This window comes from Anolis carolinensis, chromosome 1, assembly GCF_035594765.1.
Source record: "Anolis carolinensis isolate JA03-04 chromosome 1, rAnoCar3.1.pri, whole genome shotgun sequence".
Lineage (NCBI taxonomy): Eukaryota > Metazoa > Chordata > Lepidosauria > Squamata > Dactyloidae > Anolis > Anolis carolinensis.
The window spans coordinates 115,647,027-115,673,901 of record NC_085841.1 but is presented as its reverse complement, the minus strand read 5'-3'; the positions used below and the strand labels follow the sequence as shown (position 1 = coordinate 115,673,901).

Here is a 26,875-nt window from a genome sequence, read left to right as displayed (position 1 = left end):
GTACTCAGATTTACTCCATTGAGATATAATGGTGGAGGAGCCAGTTTTGATAGCAACAGGAATACATGCATGTTGTGGATTATCTCTCTTCAGTGTGTTTTCTAAAGAATTTTCCAATTCTAGTATCTATCTCTTATTCATTTATAATTCCTGCTTTTCTCTGAATAATGCTACCAATGTATAGAAATACAAATTTAAAACTACAAAAGCTCCAATAAACATATAATTATAAAAACTATAGCAATTACACAAATTATAAAATTAAAATTAAGTTTAAAAGATTTTATATAAGCCTTAAAAACAGCACTACATACCATTAAAAGCCTATCCCAATCAATTTGTCAAAGTTGAGTAGGTAGCCATCCTGACTTCCATAGGGAGGAAATCCCAAAGCCTCTGAACAGCCACTGAGAAGGTCCTGTGTCTTACACTGAATGAGCCTGAGAAGATGGATACCTCCCCCAGAAGTTTAATGAAATGGATCTACAGCTATTTTATCCAGAAATCACTGAGCTGAGAAGCTGCCACATACTCTCATATTGTGCCTAAAAGTAGAAAGTTGGACATTGGTCTATAACTAATCAGTACAGTAGGATCCAAGGAATTTTGTTTTCAGAAAGGTCTTCTTCATTCATGTTATGACTCTGTCTTTTCAAAGCATCTAATTGTTGCCACTATTGTAAGCCGCCCTGAGTCCCTTCGGGTGAGAAGGGCGGGATATAAATGTGAGAAATAAATAAATAAAATAAATAAAGAGGCATTAATCAGTTCTCCTTAGCTGTGATGCAGACTTCCTCTTTTCCTACAGCCTCCCCTATCATACATGTCATAGGTTTGCCACCACTGTCCTAGAATATCATATAACATTTTGGCCACTAGATCATCTTTGGCTTGGCTAGTTTCAAGGAAAGAAGGGCTATCACTTCCACCAGTTTTGCAAAAAAAAAAAAAAAAAAAAAAAAAGTTGAAATGAGTATACATATTTCCCTAGGGCAGAATGGGGGAAAATGTGGACCACAAGCAACCCTTGGCCACAAACTAATGACCCAAATAAAAAAATGCAGCCAACTTTTTTGCCTCCTGACAAATCAAATTTCAATACCCTTGCACAACTGCCACCCAACCCCTGCATGAAGAACTTGGCCTTTGAATGGTCAGTTTCACAAGTGGCATTACGTTGGTTCAAGTTGTGTTAAGGAATGACACTGCAGTTTGTGGGAAGAAATGTCCCTGTCCTTTTCTCAATTACGTACTCCCCCCTTATGTTATAGCATAGTTATTTCAGTTATTTGTCTCCACCGCATATTTTTTGCCTGGACTGTAATGGCTAGGATCCAGTAGGATAATTCCAGTGAAAAAACTTGATCTTTCAGCAGAATCAGAAGAAGTCAATTTTCCTTCCTCATTGTTGGCTCAGCACCCCCTCCCCACTCCAAAAAAAAACTTGATATGGATGCCATGGAAGCCTAATCTAACCTTTTTCTGAAGGCTGTAGATGGAAAAGGGAACAGACAAAATGAAAGCTCTGCTATTGGACTTGGGTCACTGGATTTCATTTACATTTGCTAAGTCAGTAGCCCCAGTCCTGTAGATATTCATTCGATTTGTTCATTTTCAGGCTTTGCTTGTTTAAACATCTGAGCCCCAAGATGTATCATAATCTGCTTTGTAAAGTCATTCATGCTTTAAGCACAGGGCTGCAGAACACAAAGCCCTTCAGAAATTCAGAATTGGTTCTATGTCCTTTGGATCACAAACAATGAATGTTTGTACATTTAAGGACAGGCCCTCAAATGGGAAAGGGCAGTGGAAGAGAACTGGTTGAGACAGATTGCTGACTTCAGAATGAGTAAACTTAGAGGATCAGGTGTTGAGAGTTACATTAGGATTTTTCAGCCCACATTGAACCTGGCAGCTTAGAAGTGATTTTGTAACTTCTTGTGTAATGTATCTGGGGGAGGTGTTTTCACGTGTACAGTGCATTCAAATATTATATGCCTGCTTGCTTAGAATAAAAGCTTTCCTATCATAACTCCTTGTCATTCTGATTTGCATTCTATTACTCACTGCACTAGTGATATTCCTCATATTTTTCAATAAAGAGTTTCGGGGGAATCAAAGTGAAAAGAAGGAAGCAAATTGGCCAGTGGAAGCATCCAGTCCTGCCACTGACCCAGGTTTCCTGATAGGAAATTGGTGTTGACAACCTACAAGAAGAATTACTTCTAAAATAGAGATGTGCTCCTCCACTTGAGTGGAAGACAGTGAGCGGTCTCTAACACCTGTCATATTAGCAACTCTTCACACTTTTTTGCATTTATTTATAGATTGTATAACATGCCTTCCATTCCTTTGTTGATGAGTCAATTCACATATAAGCCTAATAAAGAGGCAACAGAAATGTCAGAGGCCTTTCTTGGCTTGACAGATCTACTTTCTCTAAGGCAGGGGTCCTCAAACTTTTTAAGCCGAGGGCCGGTCCACAATCCTTCAGACTGTTAAGGGGCCGGATTATCATTTGGAAAAAAAAAATACAAACAAATTCCAATGCACACTGCACATGTCTTATTTGTAGTGCAAAAACAACAACAACAACAACAACAACAACGAAAGAAAAATACAATATTTAAAAATAAAAATAATTTTAGCCAACATACATTTATCAGGATTTCAATGGGAAGTGTGGTCCTGCTTCTGGCCAATGAGATAGTCAAGTTAATTAGGGTTGTTGTTGTTGTTGTTGTTGTTGTGTGCCTTCAAGTCATTTCAAACTTTGGGCGAGCCTAAGTCTAAAATGTATTTATTTATTATTTATTTATTTACTGCACTTATTTACTACATTTGTATCACACCCTTCTCACCCCAAAGGGGACTCAGAGTGGCTTACAAATTATATGTACATACAATATATTATATTATTAGCATAGCACAATATTAGCATTATATATTACTTTATTGAACTATACCACTATACTGTAATATTATTAGTAATATTATATGTAATATAGAATATATAATTAATATTATTATATGGTATTATTATTAGTGTTATATTGTATTACATTATAATGTTATTATCAATATTATATGTATATACAATATATTATATTATAAAACTGAGGGCAGGGGCCAGGTAAATGACCTCGGAGGGCCGCATCCGGCCCCCGGGCCTTAGTTTGGGGACCCCTGCTCTAAGGCATCCCTCCCTTTCATGTATCTGCCTGCAGAATTTTCTCATTTTACTCTGTGGTATCTACATTCTGCTTGAGAGTAAATAGTAAATTAGGTGCTATATAGTATTACCGGTATTATAATTTATGTTGAAAAAAAGTACTTTATGTTGGTTATGGATCAATAACGGCTGCTACTGGTGTTCTAGGTGTATATGAATCATCTTCTTTACACTTCCCTCTATAATAAAATCACAGGAATTTTGGTATTCTTTTCTCCCTTTTGAAGATGAACATATGGCCATTGGATCTCTTCTGATCTGTAAAGATTTTAGACTGTTAACAGTTAGTGCTTCACATCAGTTCCTCCATGACCAGAGATTAAACATTTGCTGACATGGTGTAATTAATAAAGAGAAACTTTATATACGTTGGCTTTCCCCCCCTCTTCTTTTCCTCTTCACATACAAATACTTGTTCACAAGGTGTTTCTTTAAATAATATGGAAATAGAATAGGCATCAAGTGGTTAAGACTGCATCTTGTGGCAAAAGTTAATTCTTTCTTGATCAGTCAGCCGCAGTTTGTTTAGCCTTTCTCCTACATCTGTTATATTGTGTGTTAGTTATAGTTAACAGAGAAGATAAATTAGTTTAACTTGTGTCTTGGTAGTTGCAAGACAAATTGCTTCCCCTATCATTCCAAATTGAATTTCTGTGTGTTTTTTTAAAATTTGAAGGCCCTTTTATACAGGCCCTAAAATTCGAGAGAAACCAAGCTAAAGAGGGCTTGCTGCACAGAATTGCATCATCAGCTGAAAAACACAAGTTTTAAAAGTGCACTTAAAATCTGAGATCAGGCTGAAAAATGTGACTGTATATTCTTGCACTCAAGAAGAACATGAGATTTTGTAGCAATATGCTGGTGTGGACTACTTCAGCACATGTATGCATTTTAAAATCCCAAAACAACTGATGAGGACTGTAAACAAATGGAGCCACGGACTCACAGGTGGCTAAATGGAAGCACAATTAGAAAGCAGTTCCCATGAGAACTCTCTGCAACCATTCCTTTGTTCAAAATCTAGCCATGTTTTGGGAAAAACATGTTTTTGGAACATATTATTTTAAGTCTTAGCAGTTCAGAGCAGGTCATCTTTGTGCGCTGTGTGCTCCCAAAAAGGGGAGGAGGAGCCATGATCAGCTGCCACATGGTCCTGTTATGGATGGGAAACCGTGACGGCTGAGCCCTTGCCATTACGGCCATCCAACCAAACCGATGAAGCGGGATTGCCTGAAGGAAAATGGCTGAAACAGATCAGCTCACAAGCCTATTAGGAATGCACAGTCATATTTTGCCATGATCATGGTTGTGTTTTGCAGCCCCGAAAGAGGAAAGCTACAGGAGAACTGGTCGTCCTTAATGACAGCTTCATAAGGTCATTGGCCTCTGTAATCATGTGTTATTGATAATGTTGTGCAGTATTATTCTTTTAGGCTTATCAGCAAGTACACTACAACTAGCAAAGGGAATGGGATGCAAGAAGAATATGGTTGTAGGCAAGACTTGGCATGTATCTGTTGCTAGTGAACAACTTAGTTAACTATTTATATGCATATCCATTTTAGTCACATGAATGCTTTTGTTATGCAATGAATGAAATAAAGCTAAGTTCAAAATAGATTTGAAATATGTAGATACAGCTACATAGATATGTTCAAATGTATTATGACATTTTGTCCATCTTAATGGTAAGTATATGTTAACATATGTTTTCTCTAGGAGCCTTTTGTCATTATTATTGCAAAATTAAATTCACAAATTTTATTTTGTATAATAGCCAGTATATGATACATTCTGCAAATGCAGTTGCTAAGCTATTCTAGAAAATAGAAGCTATCCTAAAGAGTAGTTATTTTTCTGTATTTCCCTGCTTTTTATCAGAGTCTACTGCATTATATGTAGCAATCAAGATCACTTCCCAGTTTGATTTCTTGCTATACAGTAGGAATTGGCCAAAATAATTTTAAGTTAAGCCACATACCTTCTGGTAATGGCAAACCTTCTGATCCTTATAGAGTGTGAACTGCCTGTCAAGTATAGCTTTATTTAAAATCAGAGACTGCAGTTAAACAAAACCATCAAAGCTGCCAAGAAGCCACATTTTGCCCTTCTGTTCCTTAGGATCTCTATACAACTTCCTCAGAAACACAGATTGCTCTTAGTGTCAGAAAACACACAAACCCTCAATCTCTTGATGGAACTATATGACTGAGCAAAGGTACACTAGTACCACCCTTCACATCATAAAAATGTATTTTACACATCAACAGTTGATAACTACGTAACCAAATCTATCATTTCACAGGCCCAAATGTAAAAGGACATTTCCTTCTCAATTATTGCCAGTTCCTCTGCTCCATTTTAAAAGTGGCCATACAGTGAAACTTGTTGACAGCTATGGCTTAAATCTCCAATACAACCAGAGTAGACCCAGTTAATCAGTTGCTGAATACTGACAAAATAACATTTATGTAAATCCTGCTGATTTAAACATATGGATGCACACCCACCCACACATTATCATTAGTTACCTGATCTGCCATTTACTTTAAATGGTAAAAGACACAGATAAACTGATGAAAACATTGATTCATTGTGTGGCTGCTTCAAAAATGCAAATTCCATGTTAAGTGATTAGAAAAGGTTTTGAAAATAAAACAAACAATGTCATACTTCACTTTTATAAATCCATTGTGCATCTACATTTGGAATACTGTATAAATATAATCACTGCATCAGAACAAAAGATACTGTAGATCAAGGAACATTGCAGAAAAGGGCAATCCAAAATCATGAGATTCGAGGAAATCCCTTTGGAAGAAAGGCTACAATGTTGCAGTTTATCTTAGAAAAAAATAGAAGGAAAGAGGTAAACAGTCCTTGATCAAATCCAACAGGGCTCTTATGTTCTTAATTTTGTCTGATTTTTCTCTTAGGTGTGAATGTTACAGATCATGATCTGACATTTAAAAGACTCACTGAAGTTTTCCAGAATGATGTTACTCCTTTTGTAGTGTCACTGAAGTCGAAAGAATGTCCAGGTAAATATAGCAACTTGTAGAGGCTTTTTCAGTTGGTAAATTGCATCTGTGGTGTAAGAAATGCCCCCCGCCCAATTAGCATAGATAGGCTTGTTCCATGTTTAAGATATTTAATTTCAAGTTTCCCAGATTCAACATGGGACCTTTCACTTACAAACATCATCATCATCATATTTATTTCATCTGTCCTGGCTTCCCACATTCTTTATGCACATTTATACAGATGAATATGTGGAAGGATTAGCATGCACACACACACAAACATACACCAGTCTCATTCAGCCAGGTCATCAGACTCATCCAGAATCAAATCTTGAATAGCACTTGTTTTTCCATTCACTGCATTTTCAACTCCGAGGGACTGTCATCAAATCTATAAAAGTTATTTTATTCAGAAGACAACTTGGGGAAAATGGTTGATTTTATTTTGTAAGATAATCTTTGGTTCATGTGAACACATGTGACTGAACAGTTTAGTTTGCTGTTGTGCGAGATTGTTTATTTTAGGGTATCCATGAGTAAAATTAGACATAAAATCAGATAATTTTAAAAAGTATTTGGAATTTTTCTTTCATAGAGACCTACTCAGAGTGTTTTATCTTCCTAAATATCTGTTTTGCATTCTAAAGGCATTAAAAACCTATTGCAGAAGCTGATGATTCAACTGATGGGTTGCCCAGTAGATATGGACTCATCTGATGAAGAAGAATCTTCCAAGATTTCTCCAAACAGGATTCGTTACTCTGTGACATCACTTACTAAGTGGTATAGGAATGTAACCAAGGTCAGTTTCACTTTTTCCAATCTGTTTGTCATAACTGTTTCCTAGATTTACTACGTAGTCTGGAGTTTCCTTTGCTTTACCCCAAGTGGCTAAATAATCTTCTTTGAGCATGTCAGGTTGCTTGAAGATGAATAAGTGTCCTGGTTTGGTATCCCTTTAGAGAGTTATGTACAAGTACATTTGAGTGAGAAAGTAGATTAATTTGGAACATAATTTTAGTGTTCCTTGGGTTAGTCATAGTGTCGAACATGTTTTGTATTTATGTATCACTACTGAGCAAGATAATATATTAATTAGACAGCAAACATTAGGGACTCCAACTTGTGGTGGTATATATCATGTTTATTGTTTTTAGAAATTGAAAATAATGGATTTTTAATGGATAGCATTTATCTAGTAATGTGCACCAGGGTACATTGAGTGAATGTATCATACTTTTTGGAGGCTAGTCCTTCCGTAACTGCAGCAGTTATTCAACTGATGATGGAAAAGACAGAAGACTTTTGATTAGGAAGAATTGAAGGGGGGAGATCAGGGACAGTTTGTGTTAGCTAAGTAGTAAGTGAGATGAATTCCCTTACTTTTCAATCATCTTTATTTTACTATGCTCCTCCAGGTTCAGGTTTACTGCCTGTGTGTTATGTTGTGCTACTGGGAATATTTTTTGATGGCAAAAGGGAAAGGTCTATAGTATAGTATGTTTATTTTTTCTCTCTACAAAATAATCCTTACCCACAACCACTTTGGAAAAGCAGGGTGAGGAGTCATTTTCATGTGTGCTTATGCACATACCATTTTTCAATAGGGTAATGCAACTGTACCTTTGGTAAAGAAACTTTCGTTACCCTGCCCTTTGCCAACACTTCAGGCTTCTCACATATATCTATTTAAAATACAAGAAATTATATTTCTTTCCCCATGAGCCCAGCCATTTCCTGCTGCTGTACATAGTTTCATGGGAGTTTTTTTTTAAAAAAAGAATAAATATATCACAGATAACAATGAAAGATGTAGTTTCTGTTCCAGAAAGAATTTTTGTTCTCTCTTTTCTTATGTTTATTTTCTATTTTTCTATTTTACAGTGAAATGCGTTGTTGATTCTTTATATAGAATCATATCTTTAGCAAAGTCAAAATGTTTACAAGGTTGCTGTCTGATGCAGGCATTCATCCTTATTTTGTTCTAGCAAAGTTCAGATCATGTACATTAATTTCCCTCTCTTCAATCTTCCAACACATGTGCCGTGATTTGAAGAAAGCAGATACTGAAACACCATGCAAAAAAAGAATATTTTCTTCTAAACATTGTGAATCTCCTCCAGTTGTGGTTATTTTCAAGAATATAGAAAGTTTCTCATCCAAAGTACTGCAGGATTTCATAACAATCAGCAGGTAATATGATATGGGTTTCCAAAAGTGCAATGTTCTGGTTCACTATATTTTCTAGAGGAAATGAATGAAAAATCTTGATTTATGCTAGTTTTTTCTTTACTGTTTTTCTAAATATTTGGACTTGTTTTACCCCAAAATTATGACTGGGACTACAGGAATGCATACAGTTCCTACAGAAATAGAAATCAGCAGAATCCTTCAAGTTTGGGCATGTTTTCTCAGGCGTATGTTATTGAAGTTACAGTGGTACATATATTTACTTGTTAAGTACATCCAACTAACTTTTTGTTTGAATAGATATACATAAGATTTATTCGTTGGTAAGCATTTATAGAACTGCATCTCAAAGGCATTTATAGAATTAAAGAAAATTGGAAAACACCTGAATTTCTAAATAGAAAATGGCTTAGGTTAATCAGAAGCTTACTGAGAAGTACTGTAGAATTTTTTTTTTAAAAAAATACAGTAATGAGTAGACTCATGGATGGGAGAAGTTGCATGTCATTGTAAAGTTTCTTGTAAAGTCAGATGATACGTCTACTCTGAGTATTAGTGTGCAGTATTTTGTATATGGACAACAGTTTTCTTAAGGAGGAAATAAGTATTATTTTCACACACTGGATTTTCACATAGGACGAGTTCCCACCATGATTTCATACAAAGTCAAAAATAAACGCCAGTACAAAACCTGTGACAATGAGCTCAAAATATATGAGTATTATTATCTGAAGTCCTGGGGTTTCTTATGAATTTCCAGCAATTAAGAATGTGTCTTAGTGCCCTCCAAAACATTTTACCCCTCTACACACCAGCCGAACCAATTAAATCATACACATAAGCAAACATATTTAAATTGCCTTTCTTTGCATGATGCATTCATCTTTCACTAATGCAGATTAATATATAATTTTGCTGCAGACAGTTTTACTTGCTATTTCTGCCCTGTAAATCATTTTTAGTCATAACTTGCACTCTGGAACTGTATGGAGGAAAAAAGAAGAAATCTCCTTAAATTCAAATATGCTGATCAACTATAGCAGGCCAATATAACTTGTAAATGTCCAGCTGAACAGCAGCTGATTAGCAGTGTTAGGATGGCTATATCAGATATCTGTCTGAAACTTCAAGTACCTGTCAAGTACCTAGCAGAACACAATATAATCTGTCAAGCATCTGTTAAGCACCTGGAAGGATACAATATAAGACTCAGAGAGCAGCATTCAGTTCTGTGTATTTCCTGTTATTCATGTCTTAAACTACAATAACTAGAAAGATTTAAAGAGAGAACAGGCTGCTAAATTTGTACTGGTATTTATACTTTTTATGTTTTAAAATTCTGCTGTTTGCTTGCTTTTTCATCTCATTAATATTACTTCACTGTGTTAATTTTTCAACATAGTTATAGTGAATGTGTATGGCCATCTGATTATGCATTTTTATATTTTTCTTTCCTCCTGTGTTTTTCTCTCATGGGCCTAAGTCATTGCATACGTGAATTTCCACTGGTACTCATTTTTGGAATTGCCACTTCTCCAATGATCATCCATAAGTTACTTCCTCACTCGGTTTCCTCTTTGCTATGTATAGAGCTCTTCCAGTCTCTGTCTTGCAAAGAACATTTGAGTAAAGTAATTGATAAGGTAATTAATTGGTTTTATTTAATTGGAAAGTGAAATATATGTTTTATTAAATTATTTTGTACAGCTTTTTGTTGTTGAAAGTAGCAGTCTTTTAAAAATATTTTAAGATCTGAAGATTCTCTGGAGCAGTGGAGCCACCCTGCTGGTTTTGCAGTATATACTTTCATTTCAGTGAAGATCAGGGCATGAGATCCCTATGAAATCGGTATAGGAAGTGATAACCATTCTGATATTTAATGAATTGCAGTTACCTGCTGGTGGTGTAAATGCATTTCAACACTTTTTGAAATGCTGAAAGCAGTATAAATGAATTCCACAATAGTACAAGAATGTAGTTTATGTGCTGTATTTCAAATTATGCGATAAATTGAAAGAGATATAGGATTTTAATAAATAATATGTCTGTTTTTTTAAAAGGCAGTTTAAGAAGGTGTTTAATTTGGCAGAACAGTTTTGTCTTTGCTTAATTCATTTATTCAGTTTCAGAGAAACCAACGGGATTTGAAATTTTTATTTTTGACTTAATTACATCATTTGTCTATCATGATATTTGGATACTTAGGTAAATTATTTTTTCAGACACTGTTGGCCTGCTGTAACCACAGATTCAACCACTCACAGCTGGATTTTTTAAAAAAATCCAGAAAAGCAGGCCTTGATTTTGCATTTTATGTAAGGAACGCAGTTTTTAAAAACATTATATATAATGGGACAAGCTTCTATGGATTTTGGCATACAGTCACGTCCTGGACCCAAACATCAGCAGATATCAATTTCTGTCTTAATAGCTATTGCTATTTCTGTTTCACACACACTCTTCATATAATACTTGCTAAATTGATTTGTCCACTCCTTACCCCATAGTCATTTTAAATATTCTATAGCATTGCATTGCTTTTCAGGCATTTAACGTTGGGGAGCAGTTATTTTCCTCCAATGTGTCAGGAACTGGCATCATATTTGTGCTTCCACTGGATACACTGGGGTTTTTTTCCTCCCTGGCAACTTATGAGTACCTGATAGCCAATGGCTGCCATAGGGAACAACCAATTTGAGTAGACCTGTGTGAGTAGGACTTCCTCTATACGAGTTGCTTAAAAGCACTGGTTCTCAACCATTGATCCTTCCAATGTTTTGGGCTTCAATTCCCAGAAACCTCAAACAGCAGGGTCAACAGTCAAGAATTCTGGGAATCGGAAGTCCAAAACTTGAAGAGAAAGTGTTTGAGAAGCACTGCTTTTTAAAAACATCCAGCTAAGCTCTACGCTGTGGGGAAGTAGTGAAAGCTTGTTATATGGTTTTGAGCTTCTAATTGAGAAACCCCCTTAAGGTTCAGAAAATTTCTAAGATCTCATAAACAGCAGTTTGAAAACCATTGTTTTGTAATCTTATTTCATGAATGGATTGACCTTCATTTTTCTCTATTTCAGCTACTTCTGACAAGTCAGTTTCCCTTTAAACTTAGTGAGAAAGTTCTTCAGGTACTAATCAACATATTTTTGTACCATGATTTCTCTGTCCAGAATTTCATCAAGGGGTTTCAGGTAAGCAGAGATAAGAACAGCTGATTATCTTTGTCAGTTAGATGGTGTTTATTTCGTATCAATTTTCACCACCTTTTCATGATAGGGATGACATGTCTATTTCTTCATTGGGGTTCGTGTGGTTGAATACTCCTGCAAACAGGGAAATTTTGTGCATGTAACAAAATAAACATGAGAGAAGAAAAATGGGCCAAAAGATTTTTTTCTGACATCTGCTTGCCTATTTGCAGAAGGTTTTCTTTCCCAATGGTCAGTCTTAGAAATCACCAGCAGAATCTGCAAATAGCAAATGAGGTAGTAAACCTAGAAGTGAGATATTGTGGTTATTGCTAGAACTTTTGTCTTACTTTAGTAATCCAAACCTTGGGCAGCTGCCTTGTTGGAGGAGGAAGAAAGCTATTTTTTCCTTTATCTTGAGGAGGTAATAGACAGGTGCCTGCAGTCAATACTGTAGAAAGTACAGAAGGTGATCTTTGATGCTATCAGCAGTCTCTGCCTGCCCTGGAGTCATCCTCCACTCAACTCTTCTGTACTATATTTATACAATATTGGCTACAGTGAACCTGATCTTCACCTTTTCCCCTTGCAAAGATCAGAAGACTCATCTCTCTATCACTCTACCATGGCAACAAAAACTGAGGCAGGAAAGGTGTCTCTCCCCCTTCACTATACTAAGGCAGCATAGCAAACCACCTCACTGACCATGTTAAGCTACAATTGTTATATGATTTAGAAAATGGCACAAAAATAAGATATTTTTTGTACACCAACCAAAATTAGAAAATGTGTACATAAGACATTTAGTTATAATTCATAATCATATGATATCTGTGGTGCAGACAGAAGCAAGAGGTAAATTAATCCTTAAGAAGCAAGAATGGGAATATTTACTCTCTCCAATTTGCTGTCAGAAGTCATTGCATCAGCAGGGAGCCACTAAGTGAATTTTCCCCAGAAGCAATGAACAATACAAAACAAAGAAAAAAGACATAAAAAATGAAGCAGGGGGCTCTGGTTTTCTCTTATGCAGACAGGCTGTCCAATTTATTTAAATCAGAATTTTCTGAACTTATTTGGCCTACCACCCCCTTTTCAGAAAAAAAAACAACATTCTGAAGAGCCCCCCCCCTGAAAATCTATGTTCTGTAAGCAAACAGAAAGATGCAGCGACAAAATTGTGTTCTTTTATGTATCTATATTTTCACCTATGTCCTACAACAAAAGCAAAATGTTAGACACCTTGAAGCTTAAAATTATCAAATTATTCATTAAAATCAACCATAGTAATATTCACATTACACACAGAAAATTAAGATAATGGAGGGTAATATGTTTTTAAAATTGCAAGTAACATTTTAAAAAATCCTAATGAGAAGGATGAACCTGGTGTGTTGCTACCAATTTATTAATGTTTGGCTATATCTTTCTCAGCAGCATGAAATACATTTTTTAAAATGTATTGTCTTGCACATTACCTGCTCTTTATATTAATCAGAAACAATCTAAATTTGAATACATATGTGTCAGCTATTTAGATTATCATATTGTAAAGAAGTCATTATACACATAATCCTGCTGATGGGTGCTCCGATGATGTGCGACCTGCTCACCTGTCAACACTTGCTCATTAAGACCTGTTGCCGATCTTGACCCCACTTTTTTTGTGTCAAGAGCAACTTGAGAAACTGCAAGTTGATTCTAGTGTGAGAGAATTGACTGTCTGTAAGGACGTTGCCCAGGGGACACCCGGATGCTTTACCATCCTGTGGAAGGCTTCTCTCATGTCCCGCATGGGAAGCTGGAGCTAACAGGTGGGAGCTCACCCTGTTCCCCAGATTTGAACTGCTGACCTTTCGGTCAGCAGTCCTACCAGCACAAGGGTTTAACCCATTGCACCACCGGGGGCTCCTTGACCCCACTGATCAGTTATAAATGGCATTTTCTGTGTTCATTTGGAAAATAAAACGATCACTATGACTTTATCTGTATGTTATATAACAAATGAAACATGCGCAAATTGTTTTTTTTCCAATTTTTTCTTCTTTATGTTTCTACCTTCCCCTTATTTTTATTCAACGCCCCCAATTGCTCCCCAGGTTACTACCCCCTCTCCCCCCAGTCATTCCAGGGTCCCCTGGGGGGCAATATTGCCCACTTTGGGAAGTACTGATTTAAAAAGAGACAGCAGATCAGCATGGTGCTTCCTTGCGTCCGTAACTGCTTTCTCCTATTAAATCAAGAAGGAAGCTGCTGTAGGCATCAAAGCTTCATGCAAATAATCAAGTTTTTGCACGTAGAACACATTGTTCAGATCTAATTTCTAGTTTAACTGGGGACCTGGGTATGAATCTCACAGAACTGAAATGAAACACCAAGGATTTGTCTGAATAATCTCACATGCTGAAAGTGGAATTTACAGGACGTGTTGATGCAAAATGATAAATCTGTTAAACTGCTCAAGTAAAGTGCCTGTAGAGCAAGCAGTCTTTCAACGGAATTAAAGAGGAGGTAGGATGTTATGCATTTCTGTGGGATAATGTGTACTATGTCTGCTCAGTAACATCTCAGTATCTGTGACAATGCCACAAATTTGGATCTCAATAAATTATATTAGTAGTCTAATCAGTAATCCATTGTGGAATTTAAGACTTATTGGAAATGCATTTTATTACTAACTGAATGATCGAGTCATCATACGTTTCCAATGTGCTTCAGATCCCGTAATCAGAGTACATTTTGACTGCTTTGTTTCTGCAGCTGTCTCTTCTGGAGCATTTTTATTCCCAGCCACTCAGTGTGTTGTGCTGTGAGATTTACAAAGCTAAGAAGAGAGTTGATTCTTTATCACACAATCAGTGTGAAAATATTCGAAGACTGTCATCTTTTAGAAGGTAAAAAATTACATGGCCAAACAAAAAAAATGTTTATTGGTGCTTTGGTTTTTTTTACCTGTGCCTGGGATTCTTTGGGGTGCTGATTCACAAAACTGCTTTGGCTAGACCGCATAAGGTCTTGTTTCTTAGATGTGGTTATCATGGTTTTCTGTGGGCAAGCAAATGAAGACTGGTAGAGGACATTTGTTCTGTATCTCAAAAACTAGAGTGGATAGGGGAAAAGTAGTGCCATTTTTGGAATCAGCAAGTCAAATATACCCAGAAACAGATCTAACACTTGAGGCATCAAAATGTGGCCAGTGTTATATTATGCTGTTCTATGCAAATGTGTCTTCAGTTGGAATGCATCTAAAATGTGCATGCATAATTATATGTGAACTTAATAGTTGAGTATGATATTACTAGGAGGTTGCAAAAGTACTGCATAGATCCATCTGTAGAGCTTTGAGTCTCTTTTAAAAGAAGAAAAGCAGGCAAATCATTGTCGTTTTCATTTGTCCTACAAATGATCATATTCCATTGCATGGGGGACACAGGACAGTCACTGTGCTAACTGTGCTGAAAAAGCAAGCTTCATTTTAAATTGAAAATTGATTTGCTTTTGGAACAGCTTGTTATGGGAAATGCTCTAGGCATGCACATATGCCCTCTTGTATGCATGAAATCAAATGTTTTCCAGATATACATCCCCATAAGAGATTTTATAATAACTCATGTTCAAAATGGGGATATGCAAGAATCTAAATTGTATAATATATATAATGATCCTATTGAAAAGGAACACAAACTATATTATGGTAGAGTTTCCTAAATGGCAAACTGTAAGTAAATAAAGTTGATAACAAGCTAGTATAAATACAGTTACTTTAGAATGAGGAAATAGTACAAGACTGACAGTTTTCTAAATTTTCCCGGAGCTAAGCAGAGAAAACGTGAATTGCTCGGGGGGGGGGGGGGGGGGGTTGACAGAGTTCTTTAAAAAAAGATCAAGTAACAGAGGTCCTTGAAGTCAAGACCAGGCCTTAGGAAAAAGCGTAGGCTGGAAAGGCTTTGAGGTCTCAGATACAGTGAATTCAAGTTAAAATGAGGTGTGCAGGGCTTCAGACTTGTCTGTGATTTCAGTGCAAAGCATTGAATAAGATGAAGCAGAATAATATTTTGATACTCACTCACTATTTCCTTTTTTCATACACACTTATACAAGTCCTTGCAAGAATATTAGGCAAACACAAGACAGTCTGCCAACACAGTATGAAATAAAATGGTGCCTTTTCCTTTCAGTGGTTGACCTGTGTGCCTTCCCTACTGTACTCACCTCAGTTTCTTTATCTCCTTTCATTTTTTCATTGTACATGTTTCTTGTCCTTGCTGTTAATCATCCTAGTCCTTCTGGCTGCTATTCTGTACCTCACATGGCTATCTTTGGGGAGTGCTTTGATTGTGTGTTGCTGCATGGCAGGGAATTATACTGGATGGTCCTTGGAGTCTCTTCCAACTCTAATTCTATGAAACGCCATAGGAAGGGCATTGGGACAATCTCTACCACCACTGGGACTTAGTCACAATGGACCATCACTGAGTACATGAATTCAAATTTCACAATATTATTATCTAGTCAGAAATTTGTTGAAAACAATATTATGCATATTTTGAAACTAGCCTTCCCTCCCCTTTCTTTAGGTTTGTTGAAAGTGAAGTGTCAAACAAGCAGACTATACTACTAACAGATGATGAAGGCCTAAAGGTATATTTTTAAATTGAGAGATTTAAGAAATAAGGATAATATATCTAGGTTAAAGCAATGTGATATTGAAAAGTACATTATGTTGCATCAGACATTCAAATTTTCAATCTAAACAAAGAATTCAATATGTGTCTTTGTCTTTCCAGTATATATGCAAGATAAATGGTATTCCTCTTTTTTAAAACGTAGGTAATAATGTTTGAACTTTGTTAGTACTGGTATATTGCTATATAGAATTATGCACATTTGCCTCTGTTCATTTTGCATTTGAATTTACTTGCCTATATATAAATTGTGTTCATACATCTTGCCTTAAAATGTCAATCTAAATTACTAATATGAATTATTGTGCACAAGCAAAATTCCCCATTGCAGACTTTATTAGCATAAACTGAAAAAAATGTCAAGGTGGTTTAGATGAGTGGATCTCAACCTGGGGTCCCCAGATGTTTTTGGCCTTCAATTCCTAGAAATCCTAACAGTTGATAAACTGGCTGCGATTTCTGGGAGTTGTAGGCCAAAAACAACTGGAGACGCCAGGTTGAGAACCACTGGTTTAGACTTATAGACTGCCAAGAAACAGTATCATCAAAAGTTCTGCTGGAATCCTGTAACAGGGTGTGGCTTCCTTCATTGTGTCTCCTTAACACGCTCTCCTTCTTTTCCTCTTTCCTCACATAACCTTCTTTACTAATGATTCATATTATCTCATGATTTGGCCGATGGGTGAATGTTGTTTGGTCATTTTTACCAGAAATACAGTGACATGGATAATCCTGACCTTCTGTTTGTTTATTTATTTATTTATTTATTTATTTGCTACATTTATATGCCGCCCTTCTCACCCCGAAGGGGACTCAGAGCGGCTTACAAATTAAATTTACATACAATATTATATTAGCATAGTACAATACTGGTAATAAATTACTATATTGTACAGTATCAATATATTGTAATATTATTATATTGTATTATTAGTATTATATCGTATTACAATATAATATTAATATTATATGTATATACAATATGTTATTATTATATATTATTGTAAATTATATTGTGTGTGTGTGTGTGTATATATATGTGTGTATATATATATACACACACACACACACACACACACACACATATACATATATATAAAACTAGCATAGCATGTTATTGCGGGGAGGGGCCTCCAGCTGATGCAAAGAGACAAGATGGAACTCTCTTCATGGCTCCCTCTTAGCTCTGTTGGGAGTCCTTTTGATGGTATATTCCTGAATGGCCTTTGGAGTCTTTTCCAACTCTATGAATGTCTTCCCTCTGGACCACATCCACCACCATACATTTCATTACTTCTTCAGCACATGCTATGATTTATTGGTTCAGATACATTGAAGGCTTTTGGTTGACCTAATAAGGAAGATACCTCATTGAACTGTAGCAAGTATATGAAGGAAAAGTACAAGTGCAAGACATGCAAGTACAGTAGAGTCTCACTTATCCAAGCTAAATGGGCCGGCAGAAGCTTGGATAAGCGAATATCTTGGATAATGAGGGATTAAGGAAAAACCTATTAAACATCAAATTAGGTTATGATTTTACAAATTAAGCACCAAAACATCATGTTATACAAACATTGACAACAAAAATGCCTTGGATTATCCAGAGGCTTGGATAAGCGAGGCTTGGATAAGTGAGACTCTATTGTAGCTTGTTTTCATGTGTTAACGAGTAGATTTGCCACTGGTGAGCTTGTGTAGGATCCTTGCAGCCAGCCCAGTACAGTATCTATTAACTGGGAAATAACAACTGAATTTAGTAAGATTTACTTTCAATTGTAGAATATCAAGTTTTATATTTTTATATATACAGTGAGAGAAATTATTAATGTTAACAAAGCAAGCTTGGCATATTGAATGATACATAAATTTCTGTCTGCTTGACATGAAAGCTTTTTGATATGCCCAGTTTCCCCCTTATTTCCTGTCTTTTGAAGAAGTAAAAAGTATGAGGCCAAGCAGAACAAAACCCTCCTGACAGACACAAGTAATGCAAAATGTATTTTTAAAAAGACATCTAATGTGCATTAAAATGCTGCCCTGCTATCTTACAAGTGAAGGATTATTTCTGAAAAATCAGGTACCACCTCTTCCTAAGTCTGTGGAGATTTGAGTTCATCTTGAATGGCTGGAAATCACTCATCCATAGAAAGATAAAGTAGCAAACAGCAGTAAAAGCACCAATATCTCGGTGCTGCATTTTTCTAACTTGAAAGGGCTTTCATAAAGCTGGATTAAATCTCCTTTCTTTGGGAATTGTCATATTTTATTTCAAAGTTATAGCAACAATTGAGGCTAATCGAAAATCCTGTCAGAAGTATCCCAGTGCCATCAAACAAAAGAACCTAGCACAAAATTATCTGTCATATGTAACCATAAAATATGAGGGAAAAGTCATACAAATTGATTTTTACCTTAAATTTGCAAAGGCCTGAAGATCTTGCAAAGTGAAATATGTGTGATAGGAGGATATAACCTCAGTTCTGCTACACAAGAGCAAATTGCCATCTCTTTAGAAGACGAGCATTTTTCCAAAAAATTTTTATTGTTGCAACACTAAGTCTTCTGGCTCATATCAAAGATATATGTAATCAGTTACTCCCTAGACACAGAGAGCCATTATAAGGATTTGAAAAATGTGCACACTTTTAATTTTATCTTTATAGGAAGTACAATGAGATTTGTTCTAGCAAGAAGAACAAAATTAGCTTCCAGTCTGTCAGGTGCCAAGAGATAAGGTTTGGCTTCAAATCCATGAGCTCCACATATGCCACAGCTTGTTCAAGTTGAGCTAAAGTTATCTTAAAAACAAATGAGGTTAACTGTGTATTATGCACTAGATCTCAAGAGATGTATTACTTGCCAGTACTAGCATGAATTACTGGTACTGCATCTTGAGAAGTGAGTTTTTGAATTCACAGGTGCTTGTTCCAAATAAAAAAGTAGTCTTAATGGGGCTGGTACTTCTTGTAGTTTTTCTCCCCTCTTCTTTCTTTTTATGGTGTAAAAGAAAATGTTATTGGTTAACCACTGTTTCCATGTGTGTTTCATAATCAAAGGAAAGCTTAGTGTTTTATCTAAAGTTGAGAACCTTCACCCATGTAGAGCATTGCTGCAAAGTAAGAACTTTAAAATGTTTACCTAAACAGCTGCAAAAAAGGAGCTCTCAGAAGCTGAAGCAGCTAAAATGAGATCACTCTTGTTTCTCATTACATGGCAGAAATAGGAGGGGAGACTGAAGCCCAACCAGTTTCCAGCTACATGTGAAGCCAGCTAATTCTCAGGGCCATTTATCTCTTGGAATACCATGACAGGGTGAATAGTTCAGCATCTCAGGAAGTACTCTGGTTATCTTATTTGCAGTAAGGTAACCTTCTGAGGCCCATTATAGGCTCCATCACTACAGCTAGGAATTGTTTATGTATTTATGAAGGTTTTTCCTTGAGATGGTGCCTTATGTCCACTACAGTGATGTTGCTAATCCTTTTAAACAGACTTTTTCTGCTACTATTTGTACTAAAAATGCTATCTAACAGAATTTCATTTTTAAAAATACCAAGCCATTCATTTTAGCCTTAATCATTTCAGGAGGTATTCAGCACAAATTATCTATAAAAGCTTTTAAAATAGTTCAAAGTTGCTGCAAAATCCAGAATTGTGTTTTTTAGATGTTTAAAATCCAGCTTCTGCCTTTTAGGACAGTGGCTTTCTGTAACTCTATTGTAATGCTAGAAGTCCTCTGTTGACTGGTGTAGTAAGTATTAATCAGGATCCTTCTATTTTCTTTATTATTTTAGGAAACGGTATATGCTTTGCTGCAAGACCTACATACTTACCATGAAAATTATTTCCCAGTTTTACGTTGTCTTCATGCTTTTACATCTTCTCTTCCAAAGTATCCATTAGGAAAACAAGTATGTATACTTTTGAGATCTTGAATATTTACAGCAATGATTCTTTACCTTTTCTTTACCAGAAACATCCTTTAAATATATTTTGTTGCTGCAGACCCCCAAGACTTAATTCAAGATTTAAAAACCTACAGTGCATCATCAAGGATCTTTAAATTGGGGGAGAAGAAAGAAATAAGTAAATGCATACCTTCCTAATATAATAGTTATATTGGAATTTTTATTTATTGTGTCAGAAGCAACTTGAGAACATACTACAAGTCGCTTCTGGTGTGAGAAAATTGGCCATCTACAGAGATATTGCCCAGGGGATACCCATATGTGTTACCATCCTGCTGGGATGCTTCTCTCATGTCCCCACAAGCTAGAGTTGACAGATGGGAGCTCACCCTGTCTCGCAGATTCGAATCTGCAACCTTCAGATCAGAAGTTCAGCCAGCATAAGGGTTTAACCCATTGCACCACTGTGACTCTTTTTATATTGGAATGTTTCCATACAAATTTGAAATAATAATCATCATCCTATTCCTGAGGCTGTGGGTAAACAGTTAATCAAACATACACTTTCTGTATCATTCCCCCCACACACTGGCACAGCTTAACTCATTTCTGTCTATTCATTTGCCCCTTACATATGTACCATTGGTGCCATTAAGGGTGTTGACATCCTAGTGCAATAACTCATGTTGTTACACACACCCCTTCCAATCACCCTGTAGTTTCCAGGAGTGAGAGCAACAAGGAGAAAGAAGAATCTGGTCTTGATTTTCCCTCCCTTTCCTCTCAGCCTTGAAGGAACTATCCATGGGAACTAAAGAAATCAGAGAGAGAAAGGGAGATAACTCTCAAAGAAGGGGGCGGTAGCAATATTAATGAAGACTATAGCCTTGAAAAAAGGCAAGAGAAAAGAAAAAAGGGGGAGGCAGTTATATTCCTGGTGCAAGTGGTAGGGTTCTCCCTTCAGAAGCCAAGCCTCAGTAGAATCCAGGGAACTGCACGTATCATATGCATACATATATATCTTCAGTTAGTTTCTTTGCATATTGGCTCATCAGCAAAAAGGTCAAATTGTTTTTAAGATCTTTTGGTGTGGGTATTGACTCCCCCATGTTTAATAGTAAGTTTTGGAAGGAAATAGTCCTACAGTAACTTAGTACTCCTTACTGTAAACATTGTTTATGTTTCTGAAACATTATTTTCCATATACAGATCAGGGAATTGTACTGTGCATGTTTGGAGAAGAAAGTGTGGGAAACAGAAGAGTATGAATCTGCCATTCAGCTGGTGAGGTAGTCTTTCCATTTTCTTTTTGTAATTTAGCTATTTAAATGCATCCATTTACTATTCAAAAAGACCTCAAAGCTCTTTAAGATGTTGCCAACAGAATATTTTTGTAACTGGTGACATTGTTGTAGAAAAATTAAAGTTTTTAATTCACATTTCTGTCCTTTATATTAGACTTGCTGAATGGAATGCAGAGACAAACTTATTTTTCATTTGTGCTAACTAGTCCTTTGAGAAAAAAGTTAGCTGTTGAATCTGTTCATTGTGCGCTATTATGTTCTTCTTCCCAAACTCCTTTTAAGGAGTTCCACACAGCAATCATGACTACCCTTTATCCCATTTTCACCCTACTAATGTTCCCTTGAAATAGGTTAAAGCTGAAGAACAGTGATTGGATTCTGACTGGACTTTTGAACCTGATCCTCCTTTCTCTGTCACCTTATTTATTACACCGCTCTGGCTGTTGCTTTTTCTTCATCATTGTTGAAAAAAGATTTAACTGACAGTCTAGTTGACTGGGTTGCTGTGAGTTTTCCGAGCTGTATGGCCATGTTCCAGAAGCATTCTCTCCAGACATTTCACCCACATCTATGGCAGGCATCCTCAGAGGTTGTGAGGTCTGTTGGAAACTGGGCAAGTGAGATTTATATATCTGTGGAATGTCTAGAATGGGAGACAGAATTCTTGTCTGCCTGAGGCAAGGGTGAATGTTGCAATTTGGCCATCTTATTAGCATTGAATGGCCTTTCAGCTTCATATTCTGGCTGCTCCCTGTCTGGGGGAATTCTTTTTTGGGAGGTGTTAGCTGGCCCTGATTGTTTCTTGTCTGGAATTCCTTTGTTTTCAGAGTGTTGTTCTTTGTTTACTGTACTGATTTTAGAGTTTTTTTTTAATACTGGTAGCCAGATTTTGTTCATTTACATGGTTTCCTTCTTTCTGTTGAAATTGTCCACATTCTTGTGGATTTCAATGGCTTCTCTGTGTAGTCTGACATAGTGGTTGTTAAAGTGGTCCAGCATTTCTGTGTTTCTTAAATAGGTTTCTTTCTTTGGATTTGAAATTACAATCTGATGACAAATTTATTCATTCACCACCATGTTGGCATTTCTACTAGCAGGCATGCTGCCAGATCTAGCTGTTCTGGCCGGGGTTGCTTTGGAATTTGCTTTAGTAGGGATAAAACAGATTGGGTGGTGTCATGTTGATGGAAAGAAATGACAAGGGAAAGGGGGTAAGCAGCCTCCACTAGCATAACACTTCTTTGTATCCTCAGCTTGTGCAGAAAAGATGTGTAGGCTGAGATGTATGAATCAGCATAAATCCCTGTGAGCCTGCTAAACAAAGGGAAGAAACATTGGCACAAATACACAATAATATAAATAATTAAGCATCCCATTTTTGCTGAAAATCAGTACCTTCCTTCATTCAAGCATTATCAAGGCCATTCTTTAAACATCTCCAAAACAGGTGAATCGTTTTCAAACCTTGGTTTTGTGTTTCTTATTATCAGTCACTGTATTGTTATAGGACATACCTCTACAAGCACTACACCTTCCAGTCATTAGAAGCCCTTGTCTCTGACTGTTGAACTCATCCTCCCAGTTACTAATGGAAGCCACAAACCAGCATCTAGTTGCAGGAAGGTTCATAAAGCAATATAGAACAAAGTAGTACGCCTTTTCTTGTCCCACATACTGCATCTTTCACATCTGGATTTGGGCTTGAATGACCAAGGCAAAATTGTAAACACAGTTCATTACATTGTTCTCACAATGTCACTCTTGAACAGAGACGTGTCTGTCGAATCATGAACCTTAGTTTCCAGTTTCCTGGCTTTGTGGAGCATGAGCTAAAATGTGAGCATGAATTCTGAACATAAACAAGCAGGTTTATCCTTATTATTATCAAGTAAATGTATCTAATTAAAATTATTTTAATCCACACATTCATGTGGCTGTTCACTTAGAATAATAACATTATAGAGTTTGTAGAGACCAAACGAGGCCATCCAGTCCAACCCTCTACCAAGCAGAAAAGCATGATCAAAGTACCCCTAACAGATAGCCACCCAGCCTCTGTTTAAAAGCCTCCAAAGGAGGAACTTCCACCAGACTCTGAGGCAGAGAGTTCCACTGTTGAACAGCTCTCATGGTCAGGACATTCTTCCTAATATTCAAGTGGAAACTCCTTTCCTGTAATTTGAACCCATTGCTTCAAGTCCTGTTCTTCAGGGCAGCAGAAAACAAGCCTGCTCCCTCTTCCTTTTGACTAGTTGCTCTGTGTGTATATATTATGTTTTTAAAAAAATGTTGTTGGGATTGTTTTCTTTCAGGATGATGGCCACGGATGAGTTAGTGGACATTCTTGAAAAATGTGTGGAGATTCTGAAATCCTCTCCTGCAGCACATCTAGGAAACTCTTTAGAGAAAATAGAAGAGTACCTGAGTCAACTTAAACATCCTGAAGGTATTTATTAAATTGCTAGATTGTGTTGCAAATTTAATTTCCACCATCACCCCCCCCCCAATTAGTCACCAAAGATATTGATAAACTGGAAAACGCCTTCCGTATATATAGAGCATTCTTGTAAGTAGTATGTTTTGAAGAATAAATTAGAAGATATCCTTCTTTAAAAGGGTCTTTACTCACTGTGGATTGCTTAGGTTGGATATAGGTTAAGGTAAAAGTTTTCCTCTGACGTTAAGTCCAGTCATGTCTGACTCTGGGGGGTTGGTGCTCATCTCCATTTCTAAGCCGAAGAGCCGGCGTTGTCCGTAGACACCTCCAAGGTCACGTGGCCGGCATGACTGCATGGAGCGCCGTTACCTTCCTGCTGGAGCGGTACCTATTGATCTACTCACATTAGCATGTTTTCGAACTGCTAGGTTGGCAGAAGCTGGAGCTAACAGCAGTTGCTCATGCTGCTCCCGGGATTTGAACCTGGGACCTTTCGGTCTGCAAGTTCAGCAGCTCAGTGCTTTAACACACTTCACCACTGGGGCTCCTGGTTGGATATACACTGCCCAATATCCCAGGATCAGATCCCAGATCATCTTCTTTGAATTGAATTATATGAGTGTACAGTGCCAGATAATCTGGGATAAGAAGATAATCTGGGATCTGATCGTGGGATATTGGGCAGTGTAGATCCAGGCTTAGAGTTTCTTAAGATTGAAAAGTGAGATGGAACTGGGCAGTAGAAAGATCTCACATTGTGTCTAGTTGCATCCCATCTGCTGACAAAACATGGGTTGATCCAGTGAAAGCTTCAGGAAATGGAAAAGCCTTATTTTGACCTACACCCCCGCACGTCTCTGTAACTTCCCATTGGGAAGCAGCACTAGGCTGCTCCAAATGGATAGGGGATGTTTTGAAATAATGTGAGAGGTGAAAGGGGGTGAAGAAAAATACATGTTTTAAAATAATCCCCACAGCCATACGTACCTTCTAGTCTCAAAATCTCAACTGGATTAAAGAGCTCTCTGGCACTTAGCAACGCAATTCTACAGATTTACCAGAATTCTGAAATATTTTGGTAGAATAATAATGCAAACACTAGACCATAAAGTGAAGGAAGAACACTATTCTTCCTTGTGGGCTGTCTCACAGTAATGGGTAAATCAGTGTCTGTTTGTGTAAGTTTACAGATGACTGCTTGAAGAACCAGTTACTTAAGCAACTTGTGGTCTTTGCCACACACAGATAGGTGCAAAACGATCCTTCTAGGTGAGTCCACAAGTGACACTCCAAAGAACCAGTTATGAGTAAACAGTTCATTCTTCTGGTTGCCAGAGACACTCCTTAGCATATTGAAAGAACTGTGCAAAGCATAATTGTATCCTATGAGTCCAAAGAAACAAGGGGCTATCCGTGTTTACCTTCGCTGTGCACATGTATATAATTTGTGGGGAGGATCTGCAGAGGAAAAGGAGCGCATAACGCTTCCTTTCCCTGTTAGTCCTCCCTTTGTAAAACCTTGCCCATTTCCCCTCAGCCACTGCAGAGGCCAGAAATGAACCTGATTAGGAAAAAAAAAACTGCCCCAGGGAGAGGTTTTCTTTCCCTAGTGGCTCTTTTCTGCCTTGGATCCGTCAAGAGTGATGCACAAACTGAAGGAGGGGATTATTTTGAGCTGTAAGGAATATAAATTTTATGGGAAGATTACATGAATTAGGGAGCTGGCAAATATGAGGTTTAAATATATTAAAGAGCTTAATGTCGAAACCTTACAGTTGAGAGCTCAAAAATGTGGGAAGAGAATTACAAATATGTGGGATATTGGGAGAATTTGAAGAGAGCCCTGTTATTTGCACCATTAACAGGAATAGGTAGAAATCAAAGATGAATAGATCAGGAAGTTGTTGTCAAGCTCTGTTTTATTTTTATTGGTGCTTTTGTTTTTATTTGGCAAATCTCTGCTGCCCGAGGCTTTAGGAAATAAGCCTCTTTTCTGTCTTAAAGATTTTACATGAGGGCAGTTGCGGGTGGGGAATGATGAACCAGAAGTGAGTACATGTGTGTTTGTGTTAGTTAAAAACAATAAGTAAAGGCTCAGTGGAATGCAACGGAACTGAGCTGTTTTGTTTCAGAGAACATGCCCAATAAGACTTAATACGAGATTAAGTAAGGCTGAGGGATTTCACAGTCTTGCTGCATCTTATCTTTTATTCTTTAAGTCCTAATCTTCTCTTGTTTGACTGCAGAAGGCTGTTATAGGGGGAGAAGGATAAAATGGCTTGAAAGTTTCTCAGGACATAGTAGAGTTAGATTTGTTTTTCTGCAATAGAATGGCCTTCTCTCCAAAGGAAACTAAATTCTAGCGAAGGCTTGCTATGTGACAAAGAAGGGGAAAAATATTTTCTTTCTTATTCCTCTGCCACTTGTATGCTTTTGGACTTGAGTACAACTATATCTATAGACTATAGACTATTGATTAAAAATGATACCCTGTATACTCAACACAGAGGGAAGCTATATGCTATCTATAACTGAACTTTAATAAGAAATGTGCCTGTATGGTGAATTAATACAAGATGTTTGTGAGTAAACAAGGTATGTTATTTTTCAAAGAAGACTTTTTTTATTTCTGAGTGCACTAGGAGGTTTCAAGGGAGTATATATATTTTTGGGCAATTACCACTGCAGTTACAATTGCAACTGCAATTTCTACTTCAAAGAAACAACCATCCTCTGCTAATCAAATATTTTTTTGAAGTGGCATGCCTTTGTCCTTGGCAGTTCAAAGACACGGTTCTTCAGTTTAACAGCTGAGTTATCTGTCTGCCATTACATGAATGCTTACAAATATCATTTATTCAAAGGGTTGACTTCTGACAAGGTCATGCTTTTCTTGACTAGTGGCTTTC

At 36.9% G+C, this 26,875-nt stretch overlaps 1 protein-coding gene across 2 annotated transcripts in view; it reads left to right on the top strand.

Annotated features, from left to right (window-relative positions):
• The window catches only part of orc3 (origin recognition complex subunit 3), a 43,705-nt gene that overhangs the window by 8,526 nt on the left and 8,304 nt on the right, over positions 1-26,875 (top strand). For both annotated transcript variants that reach the window (XM_003215532.4, XM_062980853.1), the window contains exons 5-14: positions 6,169-6,273; positions 6,903-7,057; positions 8,312-8,448; positions 9,929-10,088; positions 11,519-11,632; positions 14,390-14,523; positions 16,207-16,270; positions 20,112-20,228; positions 21,435-21,514; positions 23,842-23,975. In XM_003215532.4, the coding sequence (XP_003215580.1) occupies positions 6,169-6,273; positions 6,903-7,057; positions 8,312-8,448; positions 9,929-10,088; positions 11,519-11,632; positions 14,390-14,523; positions 16,207-16,270; positions 20,112-20,228; positions 21,435-21,514; positions 23,842-23,975 (1,200 nt within the window). The remainder of the gene's footprint in view (positions 1-6,168; positions 6,274-6,902; positions 7,058-8,311; positions 8,449-9,928; positions 10,089-11,518; positions 11,633-14,389; positions 14,524-16,206; positions 16,271-20,111; positions 20,229-21,434; positions 21,515-23,841; positions 23,976-26,875) is intronic.